The 26219-nt window shown below is 41.5% G+C and overlaps 1 protein-coding gene across 5 annotated transcripts in view; it reads right to left on the bottom strand.

Moving 5' to 3' along the window:
* Window positions 1–26219, bottom strand: part of hdac11 (histone deacetylase 11) — a 76593-nt gene that overhangs the window by 19200 nt on the left and 31174 nt on the right. For all 5 annotated transcript variants that reach the window (XM_029502915.1, XM_029502910.1, XM_029502913.1 and 2 more), the window contains 4 exons: window positions 20410–20486; window positions 18227–18289; window positions 16102–16198; window positions 14456–14634 (listed from right to left, as the gene is read on the bottom strand). In XM_029502915.1, the coding sequence (XP_029358775.1) occupies window positions 14456–14634; window positions 16102–16198; window positions 18227–18289; window positions 20410–20486 (416 nt within the window). The remainder of the gene's footprint in view (window positions 1–14455; window positions 14635–16101; window positions 16199–18226; window positions 18290–20409; window positions 20487–26219) is intronic.

The following is a 26219-nucleotide window of genomic DNA, read 5'->3' as shown; positions in this document are numbered from 1 at the left end:
ATTATATTCAAAGGTTAAAAATAAATAAATACATTTTGGATTAATTTATGAAAAGAAAACCTTTGGAAGAACACAACTAAAATCCAAATCAACAGGATTCTAACTTGATTTTTTTATTTATGTATTTGCATTCATATTGTAACTACTTATTCATTCATTCATTCATCCATCTTCTACCGCTTATCTCTTTTCAGATCATGTGTGGAGTTGTAACCAATCCCACCTCAAACTGATAGACCCTAGAGAGTAATATGTACACCTTCTCGTCAAACTTGACAGGTCCCTTGATCTTAGTTGAACGTTTGACCCCTCCCCCTCTCGTATAGTATATTGACAAAACAATGGTATTCACACAACAAGATAGAAAAAAGAGTTTTAAATCATCTGAAAGTTGTGTTTTCTCCCTGTGAAGCGGTTACTTACTGACAATTACTTTTGTAATTTTCTGTTTCGTCCATTGTTCAAACCTCTGTTGTAAAGGAGAGGATATTGACAGTGATATTCACCCGACACAGAGTGTTTCTCTCTACTCAGGGTTGACTCGAGAGGCGGTAGGTTTTCACCCACTGATCCAGCCCTTGCGATAAGGCGAGAACCAATGAGATCGTTCAAGGGCGGGTATGAGCAGAATGGCAGTAAATTCATGTAGATGTCAACAGTGAAAGGAAAAAACTTAAAATGTGTTGAGAGCAGACTGAGTATATATATTAAAAAAAAATCGATGATATTCACATGAGATGGTAGAGAGAGTGTTTCTCTCTCTCTCTCTCTACAAAAAGGGAGTATATTGACAAAACAATGGTATTCACACAACAAGATAGAAAAAAGAGTTTTAAGTCATCTGAAAGTTGTGTTTTCTCCCTATGAAGGGGCTACTCACTTACAATTACTTTTGTAAATTTCGGTTAAAGGTTTTTGTTTGTTGTTGTTCAAACCTCTGTTGCAATGAAAGGAGAGGATATTGACAGTGATATTCACATGACACAGAGTGTCAAAGAACTAGTCCATCTTCTCATTCCAAGAAAGGACAAGACCCTGACTCTGATGTGTTTATTACATATGGTAAAATGTTTTGTTTATCTATGAAGGGTAAAAAAACTATCAGGGTGAGTCTGGAAGGACTCTAATGTGTTTATTACATCTTGTAAAAAACAGTGAGAGTGAAAGGTTGAGGGAGTCTGTCTTCACATTACAAGATAGAGAGAGTGTGTTAAATAATCAGAAATTTGTGTTTCTCTCTATGCAAAACTTACAAAAACAAAGTGAGAATTAAAGGTCGGTGAGTCTGTCTTCACATCACAAGATAGAGTGTGTTAAATAATCTGAAAGTTATGTTTCTCTCTTTATGCAAAACTTACAAAGAACTAGTCCATCTTCTCATTCCAAGAAAGGACAAGACCCTGACTCTGATGTGTTTATTACATATGGTAAAACGTTTTATCTATGAAGGGTAAAAAAAACTATCAGGGTGTGTCTGGAGGGACAAAATCTCGGACACTGCGTTTACCAAAAAACACTCAATTGACCGTCAATCACAGATGAATTACGCCGATGTGACAGGGTGGGGTTTAAAAAACCAAGAACCACACAGAGGGCCACAGCGAGCACAGCCTGTGTATTGACAAAACGATCGATTGACAAGTTGTTATCAGTTGACCACTCGGAGCGGTGGAAGAAGGAAATGAACCACCTTAAGTCATTTTAAGATAACGCAGTTAATTGATTGTTTCTGAAAAGTTTTTTTGTGATGTGTATATTTTCTTAAAAGACTTGTTTTTAGAGGCAGTCTTCTAGAGGGTGAGTTGGAGTGGCTCACTTTTGATGATTTTCCTGAAGGTAAGTGTTTAATGTTGTCGAGATTATATTCATATTATTATTTTTATTTTTTACTGTATTTTTTTCGGTAGTTTGTACGCAAGATCTGGACGAAAGCAAGAGAGTTTTCAGAGAAAGTTCTCCCACACCAGCAACCGCTACAGCCGTGACCGGGCCCGTACCAGAGACAGTTCCATAGGCCGGAGGCTCCCGGAAAGTCACGGCTGAAGAACCGCGACCATACGTGGATAAACAACTATTGCGGGACCTGGAGGTCTCAAGACGGGAGGAAGCTCGAGGAGAATCTAGGAAAAGATCCAAGGAGTCTTTGAGCACCTCTTCGTCTTCTTCCTCTGCCGCCAGCTGAAGAGGTTGTAAGTTTTTGATTTTTTTCCACATTTAAAACATCAACCTGTACTTCAAACTGTGTACCTACATGAACAGTGAAACAGAGCGAAGCTGCTTCAACCGTGTATAGCTCAGTCGGAAGTTATTTTATTTATTTATTTATTTATTTTTTCACAGGGGCAGGGGGTAGAGCTAGAGGAGGATGAGTGGGAGGGGGGCAGAGGGGGAGAGCTTGTGGAGGATGAGTGGGAGGGGGGCAGAGGGGCAGAGCTTGTGGAGGATGAGTGGGAGGGGGGCAGAGGGGCAGAGGGGGTTGTGATTAGAAATAGATTCAATAATATAGAAATTAGGCAAATTTTAAATTTCCCGACTCCGACAGGTGTAGCCGATTATGGAGAGTTTTACGGTGCTGTGATGGGAACCGCTCACGGGCTGTTTGAAAGAGCATTCTCGCAAGCACAGCCTCGTGACGTTGTACGGATGGGGACAGACAGAGGGGACAGACTGAGTAAATGCGTGTCCTCAATAGTCAGAGCTGAAAGTGCTGACGGGGATCTCTCCACCTTTCAGAATCTCCTGGATGAACTGGAGACATGTCTGTCATGACGGACACCGGTCTTGAATTAGTGTAGAGTTGATACGCAACCCTCGCAGCGGAGGGAAAAGAAGAGTAGATAAAATGTTGGATGAGGAGGTTTTGAAAAAGAGGAGAAGATTTTTTTACGTGGTGGAAAATCTCCCCAACAAAATGTGCTTTGCTATTAATTTGGCACACCTGCTGCATCCCCATCTCTGCGACAGAGAGGCTGAGAGGAGGGCCAGAGAGTTTCAGACGGCTGTAGGTTTTGATGATCAGATGGAGGTGACGTTTGATGATGTTTCAAAATTTGAGAGGGCCTTGGATTGTAAAATTGCAGTGTTTTATAGAAACAAAGGCACATGAGCCCTCTCCAAATTCCTTACCCCTAACCCTAGAAAAGACAAAACTGTGTTTATGTTTTTACCACAGAATCACTATTATGGCATAAAAAATTTACAATCTTTTCTAGGAGCCCATCACGTGTGTGAGTACTGTTACATGGGGTATGACAGCGTTTGCAGCCACCGCTGTCCAGGGCGGTGCCCCGTGTGTCTGGACAGCTCGTGTTGTAAAGTCAGGTTTGAGCATGTAGATTGTAACAGAACGTGTTGTTCTGCTTACTGTCTGAGTAAACACAAGGAGCCCGTTGAGAGAATAGGGTTTGGGCCGTACGCTAGTGAAGAAGAATTTACAAACTTAGATACATTTCCTTTGAAAAGGGACTTGCCATTACACGTCTGGGGCAAACCCAACCAAATGATATTTCCTCCTGTCTTCGCTCCCCTGCTGATCAGTGTCTACCTGAGTGTCATTCCTTTGTCCTTTTGTTCCTTTGTCTGTGGCCTTGTCTGGGAACCATCCCTGCCCCCTACTGAGTTCACCCTCCTGTGGTAATCGGTAATACACATCCCACTATACGATCCATGCATGAACTGTCTGTGACCACACCCGGGGACAGGGTATATCTGTTAGCTGGCCCTACATTGGGTCAGTCCCTCTGTGAGTCTCTCTGTGAGTCTCTGTCAGTCTCTGTCGGTCAGTCTGTCGGTCGGCCAGTGTCGGTCAATCTCTGTTACCGGACCCACTCTGTGTCGGTAGGCTCACCATGACCTGGAACTTCAATAAACTCACACCACCTCAGCCAACCTGGAACTAGACCCAGATTGTTTTTTTCTTCAACACTAGTCAATGTGAGATGTTCAAACAGTGTGAAAAATGTCACAGACAGTGGTACGTCGCTATGAACGGCAAGAGCAAACCTCACGTGTGTCAAAAATTCAAATGCAGAATAAGCGGGGAGGTCACCGGTGATGAGGAGGGGAGTGAGAAGCATCTGTGTTACATGCAGCCTTTACAGGCAGACGCGGATCACAATCAGAAAATAGTCTTTTATGATTTTGAAACCTTCACGAAAGAGCAGGACGTGCACATGCCATATCTGGTGTGCACAAAAACCACGGCGTGAAATGCATTCTAGAGTTTGTCAGACATTTCAGAACGGCCTCTTATCAGAAAACCGTCTTTATAGCACATAATTCTAAAGGTTTTGACAGCTACTTGGTCCTCAATGCCATGATAGAGCTGGGCATAAAGCTGGAGGGTTTGGAGTTAATTCTGTCCTGTCCTTGTAACTTCCTGTTTTATTTTGTAGTCCTGGTTCCTTCGTGTTCCCCATTACTTTACTTCCTGGTTGTGTCCCATGTTGATGGCCTTCCCTGCCCTAATGTGGATCACCTGTGTCTTGTCTAGCACTGTATTTAAGTCCTGTTTTCAGTCTAGTCCTGGTCGGATCCTTGTCGCTTATTCCTTGTTGCTTGTTCCTCGTTGCTTGTCCATGCCCTGCCTTGTTGTTTTGCCCATGCCCTGTCGTTTTGTCCATGTTTTCTCGTTCAGTTTATGTTGTAGATTTAGTTCAGATTAAAGTCTTTTTCGTCACCTACCTGGGTCCTCACCCTGCAACGCACTCACACCGTGTTTTCGGCGTGACAAGTGATTTGTTTTTCAGAAAATGATTACGATCATAAATACATAGATTCCCTGAGTTTTCTGACCATGCCTCTCTCCGCCATGCTCAAAGCTTTAGGTTTTGCTGATGAAACCAAAGGCTATTTTCCTCACGGTTTTAGCTCTGAGCAGCGTTTGAAGTACGAAGGCCCTTACCCTCGAGCTGAGGATTACTGCACAGAATGCATGACAGCCACGGGCAAGAGGGAGTTTGAGGTGTGGTACGAAACGGTCAGGGGCGGAGTCTTTAACTTTGAAAAAGAAGCGCTGTTTTCTTGTCAAAACGACGTGGACATTCTCTCTGAGGCTTGTACCGTTTTCAGAAACGGTTACATCCAGGAAACGGGTGTGGATCCTTTCAGCAGGTCGACCATAGCCTCGGCCTGCATGAAAGTATTTCTCACTAATTTTCTCAAGGCCAAAACCTTAGCCATTCCTCCTACCGATAATTACAAACGTCAATTTAAATCTTATTTGCACAACAGCATACAGTGGTTAGAATGGGTTTCTAACACCCGCGGCATGTTTATACAGCACGCTCTGAATGCCGGTGAAAAACAGCTGGGTAACTACTTTGTAAATGGTTACACTGAAGCAGGGGGCGTTCAGTACGTCTGGGAAGAGCCAAGAGAGGTTGCGTTCGGAGCACGGTGTCACACCTGTCGTCATGAGGGAGCACAGGTGGGCAGAGATGAAAGGGGTGAAAGATTTTCTCAGACGTTACGACACTCCTCAGCCTCTGTCACCCGGTGAGGCTTTGTACGGAGACAGGACATGTGCCGTGAAGACAGATCCTGACGAGACCGTCTGTTACGTGGACGTGACCTCCCTGTATCCCTATGTAAATTGCAGTTTCCCTTATCCTCTGGGTCACACTGAAATAATCCTTAAAGATTTTGAACACCCCAGCAGCTACTTTGGGCTAATCAAAGCTGTAGTGTATCCACCCAGAGGTTTGTTTTTCCCTGTTATACCGTACAGAACTCTTTCCGGTAAACTGGTGTTTACTTTGTGCCGCACCTGTACAGAGATGAATTTTCAGCAGGGGGCGTGCACTCACAGTGATGAGGCTAGAGCTTTAAAGGGGGTCTGGGTCACGCCAGAGTTTAACAAGGCTTTGGAGATGGGCTATCGTTTGGCCAAGATACAGAAGTGTGGCATTTCAATTGCAGGGACGACACCGTCTTTCTAAGGTACATGCAGACGTTTTTGAAAGGTAAACAGGAGGCTTTGGGTTACCCGCCCCAGGTAGATGAGGAGAGCAGGGAAAGATATGTAAGGGACTATCAGACGCATCAGGGTATTTTGCTGGATGCCTCCCAAATTAAACCAAATCCGGCTAAAAGACAAATTTTGAAATTGTGTCTCAACAGCTTCTGGGGAAAGTTTGCTCAGAGAAATAACCTCTGTCAGACGTCTGTCATCACAGAACCCGAAGAGTTTTTCTCTTTTACGTTTTCAGAAAAGCACAAAGTCAAATACTTTAACTTCATCAACGACAGAGTGGCTCTGATCCAGTGGGTGCACAGAGATCGCTACATCGCCCCTCCCAACAAGGTAGACAATGTGTTTGTAGCTGCTTTCACCACGGCCTACGGCAGATTAAAATTGTACGGTTACTTGGAACAGATGCAGGACAGAGTTCTTTACTTTGACACAGACAGCCTCATTAACACCACTAGAAAGGGCCAAAACACACTGCCTCTGGGTAACTACCTGTGAGAATTGACCGATGAATTAGACGGAGACAGCATACAAGAATTTGCTGCAGCCGGTCCTAAAAGCTACGCTTATAAAACAAGGAACAAGAAAAAAGTGGTGCTCAAAGTCAAAGGCATTACGCAGACGCATGACAGCTGTCAAAGAGTCAACTTTGACTGCGTCAAACGACTGGTGGAGAGCTGTGTGAGACAGCGTGCTGAGAGTGGGGAGGAGGAGGAGCAAGAGGAAGAGGGGGAGGGGTTCATTCAAACCCCTCAGCAGGGCATTGTAAGGGATAAAAGGGGATTTCTCTTAAAAAATTCTTCATTTCAGAAAAAGTTTCTCGTTGTGTTTGACAAGAGACGGCTGCTGCCTACCAGGTCGTACTTTTGGTTTTTAAAAAAATGTCACACCTTGTTGAAGAAATTGATTTTGATCCTAGATTGGTCCTGCCCTTTTCATGCCAGATTGTGGGACCCAGCGGTTGTGGAAAAACATTTTTTGTAAAAAATGTATTGGAAAATTGTCAACATGTGATGAACCGTGTACCTGAGAATATTGTATGGATTTATACTTCTTATCAAAGCATGAACAAAGAACTGCAAAATAAAAACAAAAATATGAAGGACTGCCGGACTGCTGGATTCTTTTGAAGACGCTCAATTATTTCCCCCTCAACAAAACCATCTCATTATACTAGACGACGTGTTATTATAAGCGGCGGATCATCTGGAAGTGGTAAGAATTTTCTCACGCAATACAGACACCATAAAAATATGAGCGTCATGCTGTTGACCCAAAATGTATTTTACAAAGGTAAATACAGTTGCACCCTCAGCTTAAACAGTAATTACCTGGTGCTGTTTAAGAACCCACAGGATAAATTGCAAATCAACATATTGGCTCAACAAATATATCCCGGTCAAAAAGATTTTTTTATTCAAAGTTTTGAAGACGCTACTCAAGATCCTTTCGGTTATTTATTGGTGGACCTCACACCCACCTGTCCAGAAAGATTCAGACTCAGGTAGGGAATACTACCTCACCAGTGGCCGGTGGTTTATTTGCCGAAAACAAAGTGAAATCATTTACATATTTGAAAAAAACAAAACAAAACAGTATGTCGGCGCGCATAAAAGGGTTAGATAATTTACCCACGGCGCAGGTAAACACTTCAGAGGCTATGTTTTTGGCCGCCGTTTTGATGTGAGGTTTAGCGACCGCAAAGCGCTTTCTCACCAAAGGTGCTACAAAACGAAATAACTTACTAAATACAGAGCCTATACCTCTCCCGTACATCACAGGGGACCCGTAGAAGCCGGGCAGTGCTCCCCCTACTTGAGTTTCATAATAACTCACAAAACGGTGCGGTTTGTTTTGAGACTCCTAATAATGTTTAATACACCGGAAAGAGTTTTGACGGGCCTGAAATGTAATTTCAACACAGTCTTTCCAAAGGTGAAATTGACGGGTAGGCTTTGATCCGATTTAATCTCTATGCGATTGTTTTCAATGTGGTTCTTGGCCACGGGCAGATAGTAAGCGGGGTTGAAATATTGTGTGATCACGTCCCCGTATGTTCCCTGCACATTGACGATTCTCAAGGGAGGAGTGTAAGCGTCACCCACCACCTGGTGTTGTACCACGTCTGTGTAACAGTAGAGGTGGTACATCCCCACTTTTATATCCGCGGGATAAGGAGCCGTCTTCGATTCAAACTTGATCCATTCTCCGGGCTTTACACCTGGGATGTCGTGGCATATTCAAATTTCTTGTGAACGTCATTAAGACTAGTTTAATGTCCGATTCGATATGTCTAAGAAACTCATCCGCAAATTGCTCGGCACTTCTGTAATAACCTTCCGTAAATCATTGACGACAACCCCCGTCTATTTCTTGGACGCGCTTGCAACCGCTGCTACCTGTACATCACCTTTTCTCTTTACGAGAAGAACAGCCTTCACCTCTTCCCCCGTTTCCTCATCCTCTTTAGGTTTCTTTGTCCAATCAAAGTACCCCGCGCCTTTTGGTACGTTAAACCAGGTGTGCGCATGTGTTGAGGTAAATCCACCTGGAAAACGGAGGCTGTATCAATTTTAAAGACTGCTGGTGTTGGAGGGAAGGGTGATGTAAAAGCCCTTGCTATCCGTCCCGTTCATGATTTTTTGTACAAACGGTACGAGGGATAAAATGTGCGTACACGGACGGCTCGCGGGATTTGTTTTATACATTTTTCAGATCGTCGGCTCTGATCCCACAGTTGAATTTTTTGGGTCAATTTTTCCATCGCACAAAGGCTTGCTTTTCACCCCCCACCACCCTCCTGGCTAAAATTTTCTCCACTCTATAGAGCTTATCCGGAGCCGTCTTTACTTTTTGCAACTCAGCTTTGTAAAAAGTACCCTCGATAGGTTCGTCATCGTAGTCTTTGAGTTTATACACCAGCGGTAGACGCGGTATGCATTCAGACACTGTAAATAGCTTGTCGGTAAACCTCTGTTCGTATTTTTTATCAAATTTTCCGCTCAGTTGGGATATTCTCACCGTGTCCCCCTGTTTCAAATTCATCTTGAACCTGGTTTTGTATCTGAGAGGAAAAGAACCGCACAGGTTTTGAAAAACTTGAGAGGTATTTTCCTCGGTCACCTGCTGAGGGGTCATTTTTATATTTTTATGGTAGCTGTTGTTATAACTTTTCACCAAATCCTGTAAAACATCCAAGTATCTACGAGTGTTTTTAGCGGTAAAATACCTCAACATTCTAGTTTTCAGCGTACGGTTAAATTTCCACAACCGAAGCTTTCAGAATGCTGGCCATGGCAAAATGTTTTACCCTGTGTTTCTTCATCGGCCTCTGGAAATTCTTTTTGAAAAATTCTTTACCAGAGTCAGTTTGTAACTTTTCACTTGTCCGGCTCTCTTTAAAATAGATTCAAAAGCCTTTACAGTCTCCGAGGCGCTTTTATTCTTTAAAACTCTCACGTACGCCTTTTTAGAAAATACATCTATGACCGTCAAGAGATAACGATAACCATCGTTGTGCTCGGCCAAAGCCTGCATATCGCAGAGATCGGCCTGAAATTGAACCATTGGTCGTGGCAGACGTGAGACTCTACTTTTTTAATACAACTTTTATTCATCATAAAGCATCAGAAATACGTTGCAAATATATGATGGTTCAAAATACATTGACAATGTATGATGGATCAACACACACACACATTATAATATTTAAACATCAAGGCTGTACAGGGCGGTCCTTATCACCGAGGCTCCAATGGTGGCTCTAATAACACAATGCAGCTTCAGCAATTCACTCGAGACGTGTGTAGGCACAGTGTTTTCTACATGATTTATGACATCTAGAATCAAAGCATATATCATAAATAGATGATCCACATTGTCATAATTCATCTCTCTGATCATTTCATCAAATGCTTCGGGTAATGACCGTTCATCCGTGAATTGCGAGACTACCGTGATGAGTAAACCCCACAAAGGTCCTGCGTGACTTCGAACCGAGTCCAACCTCTTTCTTATTTCATCTACACGATTATCATTTGTTGTGTTTTCAATCACCCCTTCTAAAATAAAGACTAACCGGCCAGTAGTCCAGTGGTCCAAATGCGCCATCAATTTTCCACAATAATCCCCCATTTCTTCAACTCTTCTCCACCGTTCCACAGGGTGAAGGCTTCTTCGGTGCTTTTCAACTCCAGAGCGTTTCCTTTTTCAACCAGTTCATCGTACAGGTCGGCGATTTTCTCGTTCACGCGTCTTTCGAATTTCAGATCGTCAAGAAGGTCTGGCTTCTGCCAGACCTTGGATCCTCTCACCCGACATGTGGATGGAGCGATTTTTCAAGGCCGTGGCGATGGCGGGAACAAATTTATCCGTCCAAAGTCACCTGCTCAAAGTACTTAAGGTAGAAGTAGTCCGGTGCATCTTCCAGACACTCGTGCTCCCTCTGACTGGGGTGGCCGGTGATACAGCCGTAGCAGATTTCCAAACAAAAAATGGAGATGACGTGGTTCAGTGATGAGACACCGCGGCTTTCACCATGTTCAAAAGAACGGCGGACAGCCGTCCATCGGTCACATCCTCTCTCTCCGCTGCACTTTCCATCGAAGATTGGCTCGCCTGCGGGGATGGGGTTGTGTCAGGAGCAATCTGTGTAGCCGTCGGGGAGTTTGGCGGCATTGCATGATATCCGCTCGACGGATATCGAGGACTTGGCGGGCGGACCGTTGTGTTTATGAAAGACATGATTTTATCTTCTTGTTCTCGTCGTTCTTTTTAAAGTACGGCTGAGAGGAGGCAGAGTTACTCGCACGCCGTGTTAGCCATACAAGCGTGTTGGAATTGGTCGGGAGGAGGAGTAGGAGGAGGCTGAGGGGTTATTCGTAGACCAATGGCGTAGAAGGGGTGGAGTCTAATACACCAGAATTTTTCTCACCAGCAGAATGTCTCTGAAACTCTGACTGCTCGCAAACAGTCTTAATCTTCTCCGTGTATTCCTCCATCACCGTCAAAAAGTTCTTGAACGGAATGTACAAACATCTCTGAAACACTCCGCACTCGTTGTTGAAATACTCCAACACAAACTCGTCCTCACACCACTCACTTACCCAATGGGCGGCTCTGTAGTACCATCGACCCGACGGGGTGCTCTTGGTCTCCGACACAATGCTGGCTGCAATTATTTTTTTCGGAACTCCTGATGATCCCTCTCCTTCTTCTTTTTTCACACCATTCACTTTTAAATTTTGTGACCCACCAACGTCAGTGCCGACCAGTCTGTTGAGGTGAGTGTCGCTCTTGATCCCGTCGGGCTGTAAACCTCATCTTTTTCTGGTAAAAACACATCTCTTGAGAGGTATAGTTGAACACGTACCTCCAGGCACTGCCGTCCAACAGTTTCCACTCTCTGTGGACAGCCTCGGGTGCTGGAGTCTGAATCTGACACAAATATGTCACCCGCTTCTTCGGAGCTCCTCGTAATTCATGATAACTCGTTACAGGAGTCTCGCCGATCACCACGTTCAGGGCGGCAGACTCTGATTTCATGTTGTTTTCAGCCATTTTTTCTTACTTAAAAAAAAAACCTCAACACTTTGAATTTTTTATTTTTTTTCGTTTCAGTGCAGCACACATCCAAACTCTTTGCATGTTATCCTCTATATGAATTGAGCGCCATTCTGCTTGTACCTGCCCCGCGTATGATCTGATTGGTTGTAACCTCATCGCCAGGGGTGTGGACACATTAAGGGAGTGCTTATGGCTGGACCAGTGGGTGAAAACCCACTCCTCTCGAGTCAACCCTGAGTAGGGAGAAAGACTCTGTGTCGGGTGAATATCACTGTCAATATCCTCTCCTTTCATTACAACAGAGGTTTGAACAACGGACGAAACCGAAAATTACAAAAGTAATTGTCAGTAAGTAACCGCTTCACAGGGAGAAAACACAACTTTCAGATGATTTAACTCTTTTTTTCTATCTTGTTGTGTGAATACCATTGTATTGTCAATATACTCCCTCTTCGTAGAGAGAGAAACACTGTGAATATCATCCTCTTTTTTAAATACATACTCAATCCGCTCCTTTCACTCTAGCAAAACACGTCCTCCCTCTTTGCCTGTCAACCTGGAAATGAATTTGCCGCCATTTTGCTCGTCCCCGCCCTCGAATGATCTGATTGGTTGTGACCTCATCGCCAGGTGCATGAAAACACTAGGGGAGTGGTTACGAGCGGGGAAACGCTCTCATTGGTCGAGAGGGGAGGAGTCAAAAGGTCAACTAAGATCAAAGGACCTGTCAAGTCTGACGAGAAGGTGTACATATTACTCTCTGACCCTGGACAGGCTGCCAGTCCATTGCAGGGCTAAACCAATTAGCACCAATTTCATTTCTCCTCTACTTAAATATGTGCGGGCAGTAAGGTGGTTTGGCACTGTCGTCTCACAGCAACAAGAGGCCTGGGGTGTTTACTTTCTCTCTGTACTTCCCTGTGGGCTCCCTCTGGCTTCCTCCTTCATATTTGGTTGGTGACTCTTACTTTCCCATAGATGTGTGAGGTGTGACTGTGAATTTCTCTGTCTGTCTCTGTGTTGGTCCTGTAATGGACTGTCCAGTGTATCCCACCCTTTCTGAATGTCACCAGGGATTGGCTCAGGCTTCCTCACCCTCTTGTGGCAGCATGTTTTGGAAAACTGTCTTATAGAGCAGGAATTCTTTCAATCAAAGTTTTAACTGGTGCAGTAGCTGATTAGTGAGTGTCCCAGTTCCCAATTCAGTTACAACAGACACTCAGTTTCAAATGATGACTCAGATCAGTTCAGTTTTTTTCCATGTGGACCAAAGATCATAGTCCCAGTGCAGGACCAAACTGCACAAAGAGAGCTTGAATGACTTCTAAGAGTACTGCATAGAAGCAATTAGAGCCTGGCCGATTCATCAGCATACCAATAATGCCAATATGAGCTATTTACAGATTAATCTGTATTTGTTTTAAATAATGGCCTATTAAATGACAATTAAATTAAATGTTATGAATGTTGTCATTGAATAGTTTGTCCTCTAGAGGACAAACTACTTTGGCAACATGCAAATGCAAAAATGACAACAACCTGATGAGTCAACTGCTGTCGAGTAGAGTCACCAACAACAGAGATCATCTGTGTTCATGGTAATTTGATACATTATACATGCAATAATAATAAACTTCTTGACAACACCCATGTCAACCACGCCTGGTTTTGCTGTAGTAATTTAACCACTGAATTTCCCACAGGATAAATTTATTGCAGCCCAAGTTGTGGGAACAAGAAATAACAACTTGACTTGTAGGTGATCAGTTGTAATCAGAAGTGGCTTATGTGAAAGGTAAAGGCTAATGGATTATGGGGAGGCTCAAGGATTATGCTTCTTATACCAATATAAAGTTGTGTATCAGTCATTGAGATTTATCATTTAATTAGGACAGAAAGGTCAGATTTTCTTTGACAAAAGTCTTACAAAAATAATTATTAAATTACCGTATTTTGCATACCATAAGGCGAATCAATGAACGGATCTATTTTCATAAACATGGTGCACCGGATTATAAGGCGCATGATAAAACATATACAAAGCGAAGCACAGTACATACCGGTATTACAGAAAGTGGCACAGGTAAGCGTACCGCGTACTTTTCTCTGATTGGTTTATCGTGGCCAGCGATAGTAAACACCTGAAGTTAGTGTAACGTCGGAACGACGTTGCATCTCAACATTTGATTATAATTGGATTATGATATGGATTTGAATATTGGGTTTACGTTAAAAACCTAACATTGGCTTGATGTCTAATTATAGTAAGGTAACACTGACTACATGTTGGATGATGGTTGTTCCCAGCACTACATAATTAATTTTCTAACGTTGTCTCACGTTGCAACCCATATCCAACCAAGGACCAACGTTCCTGTGTCAGCTGGGACTGCTCTGACAATCAAGCGGAGCGGCTTTGTGGCTTACCAAAGTCGCGCAAAAACATTATCTCCTCACTGCGCACACTGCGCTCAAAAATCTGTCATAATGTACTTGATGTTTTGAAATGGTTTTCTTGGATTATGGTCATTTGAATTGTAGGTGCGCTTGTGTATCAGCCCTTCACTAGGGAGATTTGGCCCTGGCCGAGGGAGTTTCACTCATTCTTGTCTCTGACAGTGGAGGGAGAGGTTGGGCACTACGCTGCCAACAGCTCTGCCCATATATGACATGAGAGTCTGCTTATGCTCTATGCTTGATTTAAAGCCTGTAAGTTTGTTATATTTATTTTTGAATATCCATTTTTGGGGGATAATTTTTGAATATTTTTTTCCAACCTTGCTAGAAGAAATTAATTTGCATAATTGCAACTTTTGGTTTGTCTTGTTCTGTGCACCCAGCCCTCATCGAAAGGAACTCTTTTACAAGTATTTTGACCTTTTATTCTGAGGCTGCTGTTAGATGCAGCAGATACAGTACCTGAGGCGATATGGAGAGTCCTCCAAGGGGGTCCCCATCCAAGATGTCTGTCCCTGCATTATAAACAATGATGTCAGGTTGGACCTCATTCAGAGCTCCCTCGGAGTGAAGATGTACTTTCTGAAGGTACTCAAAGTCTTCAGTGCCCCATTCCAACTCTACCTTCCTTTTTATGGCTCCTGGAATATCGACAAATAACTTGATTAATGACACATTAATTAAATTAAAAGCTACACCACCAATAAACCAAGTATCATAAAATAGTAGCAGTTATGTTGAACTCAATCCACTCACCAGTAAATACTCCAATGTAAGATATAACTACAGAGTCTCAATTATAAGCTCAATTATGCAAAAGCATTGCAGGGCTTTCATTGGGCAATATTTCAAGCAATTTATGCACACAATGAAAAAAGAACTAAGTTTCAAAGTTCAAAAATGAAGCTACAAAAGCAGGAAAGAAAAATGTTTAAGCATGTAGGGCAGAATTCTCAGCAGTTTCCTAAGTCTACTCTTGCTAGTTTTTGTAGATTTGAAGGAAGTGGTGTCAAAAACTACTTGGCATTGGAGCTACGAGGAAATAAGTAACATATCAAGCAGATTAAAAAAAAATATATATATAAAAAAATAATAATAAAAATAACTAGCAGATCTAGGGGCTGGAACTGGAGAAAGCTGCCCTTCTGTTCCAAGATCACCAACCAACCAACCGCCAATCAGGGGGAAAAGATAGCTTATTCTGTCATTGGATTAAGCGAACCCTTGGATTTACTGACAGCTCGAACCTCTGTTGGCAGTAATAACCTTGACCAAGCAGTTGTGGTAGCTGCTAATCAGACCTGCACAATGCGTTTGGACCTGATGGAACTACTTCAGCTCATTTGTATTCTTAGGATTTCTGGTGTGAACAGCTCTCTCGCTCAATATGTTCTCTATTAGATTCAGGTCTGGGCTCTCACTGGGACACTCCAAAAGGCAGATTTTCTTAGTAAATCTGTTGTATATTTACTTTGATGTTTAGAGTAATTTCCCTGCTTCATTCTGCATCATGCCTTCTCAGTCAACTTGGCTGGGTGCCCACTTCTAGGTAGAGTAGCCACAGTACTAAATCGTTGTTTGTCTAACAATAGACTGGTGAATACCTAAAATCTTTGCAACCCCTTCCAGTCATGCAGCCCAACAATTCTTGACCATAGGTCTTCAGAGATATCTTTTCTGCGAGGCTTGATGTGAATCTAAGTTTGATTGCTTTTATAGGTCAAAGTAGGTCTACACTTTGCCCCAATCTCATTTCATTGATTGAACTCCAACTTTGCTAACTCCTGACTCTGTTTAGCTTTTCTTTGTTTTTTGGAGTCATTAGCCAAGGGTTTGCTTACTTTTTCCACCTGCACTGTGAATGGATGTGTTCAATAAAGACATGAGTATATTTGTTTGTGTGGCATTAGGTAAAGTACATTGTTTTGGTCAATACTTGTGATTTACATGTAGATTGAATCACATTTTAATCACCAATTAATGCTGAAAACTAGGTAATTCCACATGGCTCACATACTTTTTCTTGCATTTGTATTAATGGCTAGAAAGTTATACTGATGTTTAAATGATAAAGTTGAAGTTTGAGAGGAAGATTCAGTTGCACTCACGTTTGGCATATTCATCCCTGGGATATATGTAGGGATTATACATATCCATGATGAACACTCGCCTGTCATCCATGAAATCCCGCTCATGTCCATTTCCCTACAACAGAGCAGAACCACAACTTTGACCCAACACTTCATTGTTGTCTGCCTCTTTACAGACAGCCCTTAATTAGTCTTCTGCATGTCTCCTCTGTGCCAAGTCTACACAAGAGTCACACAGGGTTATTTATTTAACTGAAATGCACTGTGTTGACTGACAGTAGCAGACATGGGATACATAATCTTATCATCTGTAAGCATTATATGTGAAAATACTACTATAATATAAAAAAGTCATGGCTACTTCATCACTTTTCATTTTCCTCCTTCCATTTGTCACCCAATATGTCTGACTGCTGTCAGGAGGAGATTAGGCATTGTGCCAAGTCTAGTATTATTGAATTAAAAGGGAAATGTGTTAGTTGAACATCATTTGCAGTTGGAGTGTATAATCCACTGCTCAGTGCAATAAAGGTATTGTTTACTAATGCATGGTCTGGTTGGTTCCTATGATAAGGATGGTATCAAAGTGCACCCACTCTTGAATACTTGACATGGTTAGACAGTCATCGATCATACAGTACATCCCAATTTCATGCAATAAGGGATATCAACATCTAGTCCTTTACAGCAGATCTAATTGTACTAATTAACTAAATTGTGGTGAAACAATGCTTAAAAAAGTGCATACAAAAAATGTAGTTGCATTCACAAAACAGAAAACATAGTGTGAGGTCACAGCAAATTTGGCCTTTGACCACCAAGTGGTCAAAATAAGTCAAAAATAAATTTGAGTAAGTATTTACTTTACTCTATAGTTAAACATGTAAATAGAAAATCTGTATTTCAAATAGAGGAAATAAAAATACAATGGGATATCTCACTGAAGACTATACACGTATACTTACAATGACTGAAACAACATGTAAGTAGAAACTCTGCTTCCTCTCTTGAAGACAGAATCAGACTCTCAATGATTTTATATGCTGCCTATTCTGTAGCTGCCTCCCTGCAGTTTTATTCGTCTTATCCACTCCCCACAACTGTACTCTACAAGAACAAACCATTTGTTAGTGTCAGCTAAAAGCCTTCACTGCAGCTTTAAAATGAGCTTTTCATTCACTTTTCTATTACCATATTTTAACATCTGTGTGAAATGATGGAACAATTCCTCACTATTTAATAAAATATTATCAAAATGGCAGGACGACAACAAAAAATGGATGTGACAGAATCAGATTCTTCAGCAGGTAACAGGATGATATTGGTGAGGAGCTAAAGATGATCAGCAGCTACAGTTTCTGCTGTCAAATTAAACCTAATTACAAAACTAGATGTGTTGGAAAAATTAAAAGAATGAGGGACATGGAAGGCAGCAGGATGCAAACCAAAGTGCAGTATTGAAGAATAAAAATTCCATACATGTCACTCTGGACTTTTAGATTTGAAGAAGTTAGAAGCATAAATCATCTGTAGATAAAACTCTTTTGTTTTGTTTTGTTTGCCTACTCATTTATTTAACTTTTAACTTTGTTTAGTCCCTGATACATGTGTAAATAAGATAAACAAAGTATTATATACATCAGTGGATGAGCTTGCCCAAGTGGCATTGGGAGGCACTCCATTATGGCTCAGTTTTAACCACAGGAGCCTGATTTCAAATCCAAATCCCCAGACAAAACAAATTTTCACGAATGCACATGCTTTGTTTTGTAGTCGTATTTTGGCCTGACGATTTCACACGCTTTGTTTCATAGTTATATTTCAGACTTCACAAATGTAATTTTGGGGTACACTTGTAATATAAATTCACGGAGCGTTTGAATTGCTGAATGTGCATGTATGAAATCTGTATGTTGAATTTTTAGACTGATCTGATGTCACAGGTCAACCAACGTCACTTGGCTGATAAAGCTGTCAATCAAATGTATGTTTCTTATTGACAGATTCATCAGCTAATCAGGTGTGTTCACTCCACTCAACACTCAACTAGGGATGTACATCAGTGTCAACAGACCATTCCTGTCCAGGGTGTACCCCGCCTTTGACCAGTGTGAGCTGTTAGGCGGTAATGTTATTGGCTCACCTGATGAGCATCCAGATCAATGATGGTAGCCTTGGAAATGCCTTGCACTCTCTCAAACAGAAACTGAGGGGTAAATAAGACAATATTTATTTTAAATCACATATCAACACATTTTCTCACAGTTGATTATCACTCACAGTAGAGTTTCATTCACATTTAAGCTCAGAAACATCAAAATATTGTGTGGAAATATTGAAGGAAGCAATTGAATGCCTGTCTTACTAAGAAGAAGTCAGAGCTGCATGGCAGGCATTTTGGTTCTTCCTTTGCTCTGGGCCTAAAAAAAGGCTTTTCCCCAAACAAAATCAAAGGGATGTAAAATGAGGAATTTCTTCTGGGCATCACAGAAATGGCTATTATGAGAAATTAGGGCCAATTAAGCTTAAAGATAAAACTGGTGTTGATGTACTTTTTTCCTCTTGTCAGCAAGAATAAACCCAATTAGTGGGTCCAACTATCAACACATTTCTACACGTCAAGTCTAGTAATATAATCTTTGTCATATAAATGCATTATAAATTTGGCTGAAGCGCAATGATTTAAATAATTCTAAACTGTGCATCCAGTCTAGTGTCAGCCAGTTAAATGTTTCTCTATTTATGTTGTCAGACAATCAAAGAAGTAAAGATTCTGTAAACTAGTTTTAAACTAAATATACAAGTAAAAAAAAAAATTTTTCTATGTAAAGATTTAGTAATTTAGTGAACCCCCCATGTTTGTTTTTATGTTTTCTGTTTTGAAAGCAGTGTGCAACACATGCATGTTTGTGTCTCTGCTGTAAAAATGTTGGTCTCTCACCATATTCATTAACATGCCAGTACTGCCCACATGCCAGCTGACAAAGCACACTACACAGTCTTCAGGACTTAATTCACAGTAAGATAGATTTTACAGTATTGGACAGATTATCAAGAGAGTAATATGTGCCTACCTATGTGTGCATACAGTAGGGTGTCCTAGGGTCTCCACTGTATTTCCCATTCATCACCTTAAACACATTTGTCTGGACATGCTTTCATAGTGAACCAAAAATGTATTCACGTCTCAAAATATTGCAGATAATGTCCAATAGTGCCATTAGTTATTAACAGAGGGAAGCAAAATGCATTGATTCACTCATATACACAGAGCTGCTGTGTTTGCTGGGCCATTTTGGACCATTTAAATTAAAAAAACAAAAAAAACAAACAAATGAACAAAAAAATTGTAATATGCAATGGGATTTCAGTCAGTTATCTATTTATTTATTTATTTTCATTTTATTATGACTGAAATAAATTTAGCAGTAATGATGATGAAGTTTTTTAGGGTGTTGTACCAAATAAACATGCTTGTTTAACTCTAAAGAATATGGGTTCGTAGGCCCTGTAATACCACAACATTTATGATACTAACAATGCAACATGCAATACAAATTACTTCCTGTAATAATATTGTAGTTTGTTTAGAAAAGGATTAGTTGTGCAGCTCTAAAATAGAGCACTTCGTGTTGCACATTAATGATTCTGGCTCGTCTGGATTGAAATGGTGACTCTCAGACTGATACTTGGTTGATACAACTAAGCTGTAAGGAAAAAAAAGACAGAATTTCCATTGCAGTGTTCTGTTTGTTGGAACAGACCCCGGTTCAATTCTCTGGTGTTCTTTTTGTGGAAAATTCAGTTTTTCATATCTAATGAGTTTGTGGAGCGTGTCTGTAAGTTTGTCCTTCTTTGATTATTTTCCCACCTTCACTATACTCGCTTGCCCTGTTATCCGCATTTCTTACTGTACCACGACATTGTGTAAGTCAGCACTGAAAAGCTTCAGCGAGGGAACTTAGATGTGAATCTATGTTCAGTGCAAAGCATCATTGCCCATTTTGATTTCAAAATACTACATTGTATTGTATTGTACTGTAGGGGAAGGACAAGCTCCAGAGTCAAGAGTCTCTGTCCAGGCGTCAAAATGACAACCATTTTGTGTTTGTGCCTTTTTTCTGCTCTTTTTGTTTGTATTCTCTCTATGCAGCGAAAAACAAGAAAAAACAACTTTAGCCCCAGCATCACGAGTCACCATAAGTTAAAAATCATATCAGACAAATTAGCTATAGCATCAAAACATCACCTAATAGTTACATGATGACTTTAACAAAATAATTAAGACTGTTTCAAATAAGCTTCATCTTTAAACATTCATCTCACTTTGATGGCCAGAGTGATGTCTGCATAGGCACAAAAACCTCCTCCCCTATCACTGGAGCAGTGGTGGAATCCTCCTCCTGGGGGACACAAAATTCACTAGCTTAGTATCAGAGCCAGTAGACAAGCCAAGCAGGTCAATGTACATCTGAGCAGTCTATTCTTCATAATCACCATTGCTGATATAAAAAAAAAAAGCTTTTATTGATTTGACAGCAATGGCTGTATTGACAAAAGAATGGAACTGTTCAATTGTTACCTTAGCAGCAATGTACCAAGATAGAGAACGACACTGAAGAGATTTTTAAAACTGCAATGATGAACCATTTATTCAGGCTTAGAATTATGGTCCCTTCTGCCCTGCCTGTGTTTATTGAGCTATAGTGTTGAGTAGGATGTCAATGAAGGTCTGGGAGATAAAGGGTAAAATATGTTTTTATCATTTAGTGCCACGCTTCGACAAGTGGCCTGTTGTAAAGCTTCCACATCAAAGGATGATTTTTCAAAGTGTTCAGTCACCTAACACAAAGATGATCATCCCATCTGATATTCTCTGTATATCTTTATTGAAAAAAAATATATATATTGATGCAGGACAATATTCCCCTAATCATATCGACAAAATGTGGAAGTAGCTTAGTTAGCTCGAAGTACAATGTTAAAGTCCAAATGGGCTTTCCTTTTAATTGTGGGAATAGAGAATACTTTTTCAACAAAAGACCTTTTTATTTAGTCAGTCCTGTTGTTGAGGTAAGCAAGTCAAGCAGGAAGGTCAGTAGCATTATATCCACCCCAAGCAACAATTGTTGACATGTCGAACATGAATTTAATAAGTATTACAGAGTAGTGTGCCACCTTCTATGGTAGATTTAAAAAACTAAGATTACGATTAAGACTGCAAATCCAACAGTAAAGTCACAACACGTACATCACTTAGACTTGAGTTCTATCTGCATAACTTTAACCTCTGGGAAGGAGCTGTCCAGGGTGTACCCCGCCCCTCGCCCGATGTTAGCTGGGGTTGGATCCAGCAGCCCCGTGACTCAGAAAACGGATAAAGCGGATGTAGATGGGTGAGTGAGTGGGAGACTATGGTAAGAATAACAGGAAAAATGTGATCATACAAAGACAAGAAAACAACAATAGCATGTCTTGGTCACAAAATAGAGAAGGGCTCATCCGTGCTTGGGCAAACCAACGAACCAAAAGTGGCAGAGCTTTTTCAGTGTCAGACAACACCAGTTTGAACTAATCACAGAGCTTTCTCTCTAATTACATATGTTACAACTGTGTTGTAGGGTTAATGCTTTGTATATTCTGTAATGGCTGGTTCTACTGTTTCTCCCGAATGCATTGATAACACCACCTCCTCCTCTTCTTAATGATTGGATCAGCAATTTCCAAGCTGTCTGGAAATTGGCAATGGAGAGGGTATATACAGTGGGACAAAAAAGTATTTAGTCAGCCACTGATTGTGCAAGTTCTCCTACTCAGAAAAATGAGAGAGGTCTGTAATTTTCATCATAGGTAAACTTCAACTATGAGAGACAAAATGAGGAAAAAAGAAAAAAAATCCAGGAAATCACATTGTAGGCTTTTTAAAGAATATATTTGTAAATTATGGTGGAAAATAAGTATTTGGTCAATAAAAAAATTTAAACTCAATACTTTGTAATAACCTTTGTTGGCAATGACAGAGGTCAAACGTTTCCTTCGCCAGGTTTGCACACACTTTAGCTGGTATTTTGGCCCATTCCTCCATGCAGATCTCCTTTAGAGCAGTGATGTTTTGGGGCTGTCGCTGGGCAACACAGACTTTCAACTCCCTCCACAAATTTTCTATGGGGTTGAGGTCTGGAGACTGGCTAGGCCACTCCAGGTTCTTGAAATGCTTTTTACGGAGCCACTCCTTCATTGCCCTCAATGCTCTCCCTGATGGAAGTAGGTTTTGGCCCCGTTCATTCTTCCCTTAACACGGATCAGTCGTCCTGTCCCTTTTGCAGAAAAACAGCCCCAAAGCTTGGCGTTTCCATCCCCACGTTTCACAGTAGGTATGGTGTTCTTGGGATGCAACTCAGCTTTCTTCTTCCTCCAAACACGACGAGTTGACTTTTACCAAAATTTTACCAAATATTCTTCCAATCCTCTTCTGGATCATCCATATGCTCTCTGGCAAATTCAGACGGGCCTGGACATGTACTGGATTAAGCAGGGGGATATGCCTGGCACTGCAGGATTTGAGTCCCTTCCGGTGTAGTGTGTTACTGATGGTGGCCTTTGTTACTTTAGTCCCAGCTCTATGCAGGTCATTCATCAGATTATCAATGGTCTTATATGTCTTCCATTTTCTTACAATTGCGCCCACATTTGATCACACCAACCTGCTTGCCTATTATAGATTCACTCTTCCCAGCCTGGTGCAGGTCTACAATTTTCTTCCTGGTGTCCTTCGATAGCTCTTTGGTCTTGGCCATGGTTGCGTTTGGAGTCTGAGTGTTTGAGGCTGTGGACAGGTGCCATTCATACAGGTAATGAGTGGAGGACAGAAGAGCTTCTTAAAGAAAAAGTTACAGGTCTGTGAGAGCCAGAAATCTTGCTTTCTTGTGGGTGACCAAATGCTTATTTTCCACCATAATTTACAAATGAATTCTTTAAAAATCTTACGATTTGATTTCCTCGATGTTTTTTCTCATTTTGTCTCTCATAGTGTACCTATGATGAAAATTACAGACCTCTCTCATCTTTCTAAGTAGGAGAACTTGCACAATCAGTGGCTGACTAAATACTTTTTTGTCCCACTGAAAAGTCCAGAACGGCATCAGTGTGGGGCAGAGAGGCTGATGTCCATGATAGCCTATTATCCTTTTAGTCATCCAACCAGCACATTAGTAGTATTTAGTGTTAAAGCTCATATTTGTGAAGGTGTAGACCACCATTTCTTCCTTTGTTTTCTCTGCAACACTAAGATCTAACAGGAAAACAATTATGGAGACCAATCCAATGTCTGAAGCCATTAGAATGTCATTGGTAACCTTACCAGTGTTGATTCTGTGCTATGATTTACTCTAAAGCCTGAGTGAAACTCTTCAAAGAAGCACTTGGACTGGACTGGACCACCACTTCCCTTCCAATATCCATGGCATTTGCTTCAAGGGACAACTTTGAAGGCTAAACCAAGGTGCCAGCCCCCTCTTTTACATGACTTTCTTTTTCAGAGGAGTCAGAGATCCTAAGATCCTAAGAACCCAAAGATTTAAACACAGTTTGGCCATAGCACTATTCACAAGGTCATGGCCCAAAATGGGTCCAGTCTCATGAACTTAAATTACAGTTTGAACTATTTATCAATCATGAACAAAGCTTTGCCATAGTACTATCTGATGGTGTCTTTCAGTGGGACACGCTGTTGGTCACACCTGATTGATCACATGGAAAGTGCCATAAGTAACTGCGTAGCAAATTAAAGTAGAGGGAAGGAAAGTATGATCCCCAGTTTCACTCTCTCCTGTGCACATCAGATCTGACAGTCCCCTCAGCCTGCTTAATTTGTCATGAATTTTCAGTGATTCCTGAGATAAGGGACACGGAGTGGCTGCAATATTTCAGTCAAGCCTATTAATCAACCCCAGACCAAAATCTGGCTGCAGGTCTTTTGAAAGCCTCACTCTTAGTCGTTCCCACTCAGACTGGAAAGGTGGAAAACCAGTTCTGTTAGTCACAGTATACCGTCCACCTGGTCCGTACTCAGAATTCCTATCGGAGTTTACTGAGTTTATATCAGAGTTAGTACAGATAAAATCATTATACTGGGAGATTTCGATATACATGTTGAGGTAGAAAGCGACAGCCTTAGTTCTGGGTTTCTTTCCCAACTAGACTCAATTGGCTTTTCCCAGCATGTGAATGAACCCACTCACTTCTACAATCATATCCTTGATCTTGTTATAACATATGGCATTGAAATTGACAAGCTAACAATTCTTCCCCAAAATTCTCTCCTGTCTGACCATTACCTCATTACATTTGAATTTACTTTAATGGGCTCCACAGCATTGAGGAATAAATTCAGGTAAAGAAGATGTTTATCTGAAGATGCTGTGGCTAAATTTAATGAGAACATTTGGTCATCATTCCCAAGAATGCCATATCTAAATTCAAATGAGGATTTCTCCCATACACAGGTTGATGACTTTGTGATTAGCACTATGGCCACACTGTGTTCGAATCTCGACAATACCGCCCCTCTCAAAAAGAAAGTATTCAATCCGAGGAGGCTGGCTCCCTGGTATAATTCCCAAATCCGTGCCTTAAAGCAGACATCAAGGAAATTAGAAAGAAATTGGTGTTCCAGTAAGTCAGAAGAGTCTCACAGAGCCTGGAAAGATAAAACATATAAAAAAGCTCTCCGCAGTGCTAGAAGTTCATATTACTCAGCACTCATAGAAGAAAACAAGAACAACCCCAGGTTTCTCTTCAGCACTGTAGCCAGGCTGACAGAGAGCCATAGCTCAGTTGAACCAGTGATCCCCTTAGCTCTAAGCAGTGATGATTTTATTAACTTTTTTACAGACAAAATTCTCACGATCAGAGAAAGAATTTATCAGCTCTTGCCTACGTTAGATAAAAATCCCCTACTGAATACAGCAACTCCTGAATCAGCTGTGACGCCTCTTTTACATCTGGAATCATTCTCACCTCTGAATCTCTCAGAGCTAGCTTCTATAGTTTCATCATCCAGACCGTCGACCTGTCTATTAGACCCAGTACCAACTAGCCTCTTTAAAGAGATCTTTTATTTAATTGAGCCGTTCATTCTAGATTTGATTAATCTGACTTTATTTCTGGGTTATGTACCTCAGGCACTTAAGACCGCGGTCATCAAACCCTGTTAGCTGCTCTTCATTGGCTGCTAGTAAAATATAGAGTAGATTTCAAAATCCTTCTTTTAACATATAAAGCTCTTAATGGCCAAGCTCCATCATATCTCAGAGATCTCATAGTTCCTTATTGTCCTAGCAGGCCACTCTGCTCTCTATATGGAGGTTTACTTGTGGTTCCTAGAGTCTCCAAGAGTAAATCTGGAGGCAGATCGTTCAGTGATCAGGCTCCTCTTCTATGGAACCAACTTCCAGCATCGGTCCGGGGGGCGACTCTTTAGTAATTTTCAAGACCAGGCTTAAAACTTTCCTGTATGACAGAGCTTATAGTTAAAAAGTTAAAGTCCTCTACTCTTTAGGTATGCTGCTATAGGCCTAGGCTGCTGGGGGAAGGACTGAACTTCTCTTTCTCTCTCTCTCTCTCTCTCTCTCTCCCTGTCTATAACTGTCACCCTCTCTCCCCCTCTCCCTCTTTCTCTCTCCCTCCCTCCTTGCATGCGCTGAACCATCCTTCCTTAAAAAAAACACAGTTTCACCCAGTTCTAAGCATTGATACTGCATTTACTAACCATGTTCTGCCAAAGTCTCTGTCTCTCCCAGTTCCTCTCCTCTCTCTCCCTGTCCTCATCCTGCAGGTGGTGACTCATCACCATCCCATGTTCCTGCAACACCTCCTGGTCCCATATTTCATGAATTCTGTACTACAGCTCAACTCCATGAACTTCATGCAGCAACATGTTCCTGCCTACACCCACCCCCCAATGCCTATCTCTCTCTCTCTCTCTCTCTCCCACTCTCAACCCAACCAGTTGAGGCAGATGGCTGCCCCCCCTGAGCCTGGTTCTGCTCGAGGTTTCTGCCTCTTAAAGGAAGTTTTTCCTTGCCACTGTTGCCAAGTGCTTGCTCATCGGGGAATCTGTTGGGTCTCTTTAAATA

Source organism: Echeneis naucrates, chromosome 5 (assembly GCF_900963305.1).
Source record: "Echeneis naucrates chromosome 5, fEcheNa1.1, whole genome shotgun sequence".
Lineage (NCBI taxonomy): Eukaryota > Metazoa > Chordata > Actinopteri > Carangiformes > Echeneidae > Echeneis > Echeneis naucrates.
This window is presented reverse-complemented; position numbering and strand designations above follow the sequence as displayed.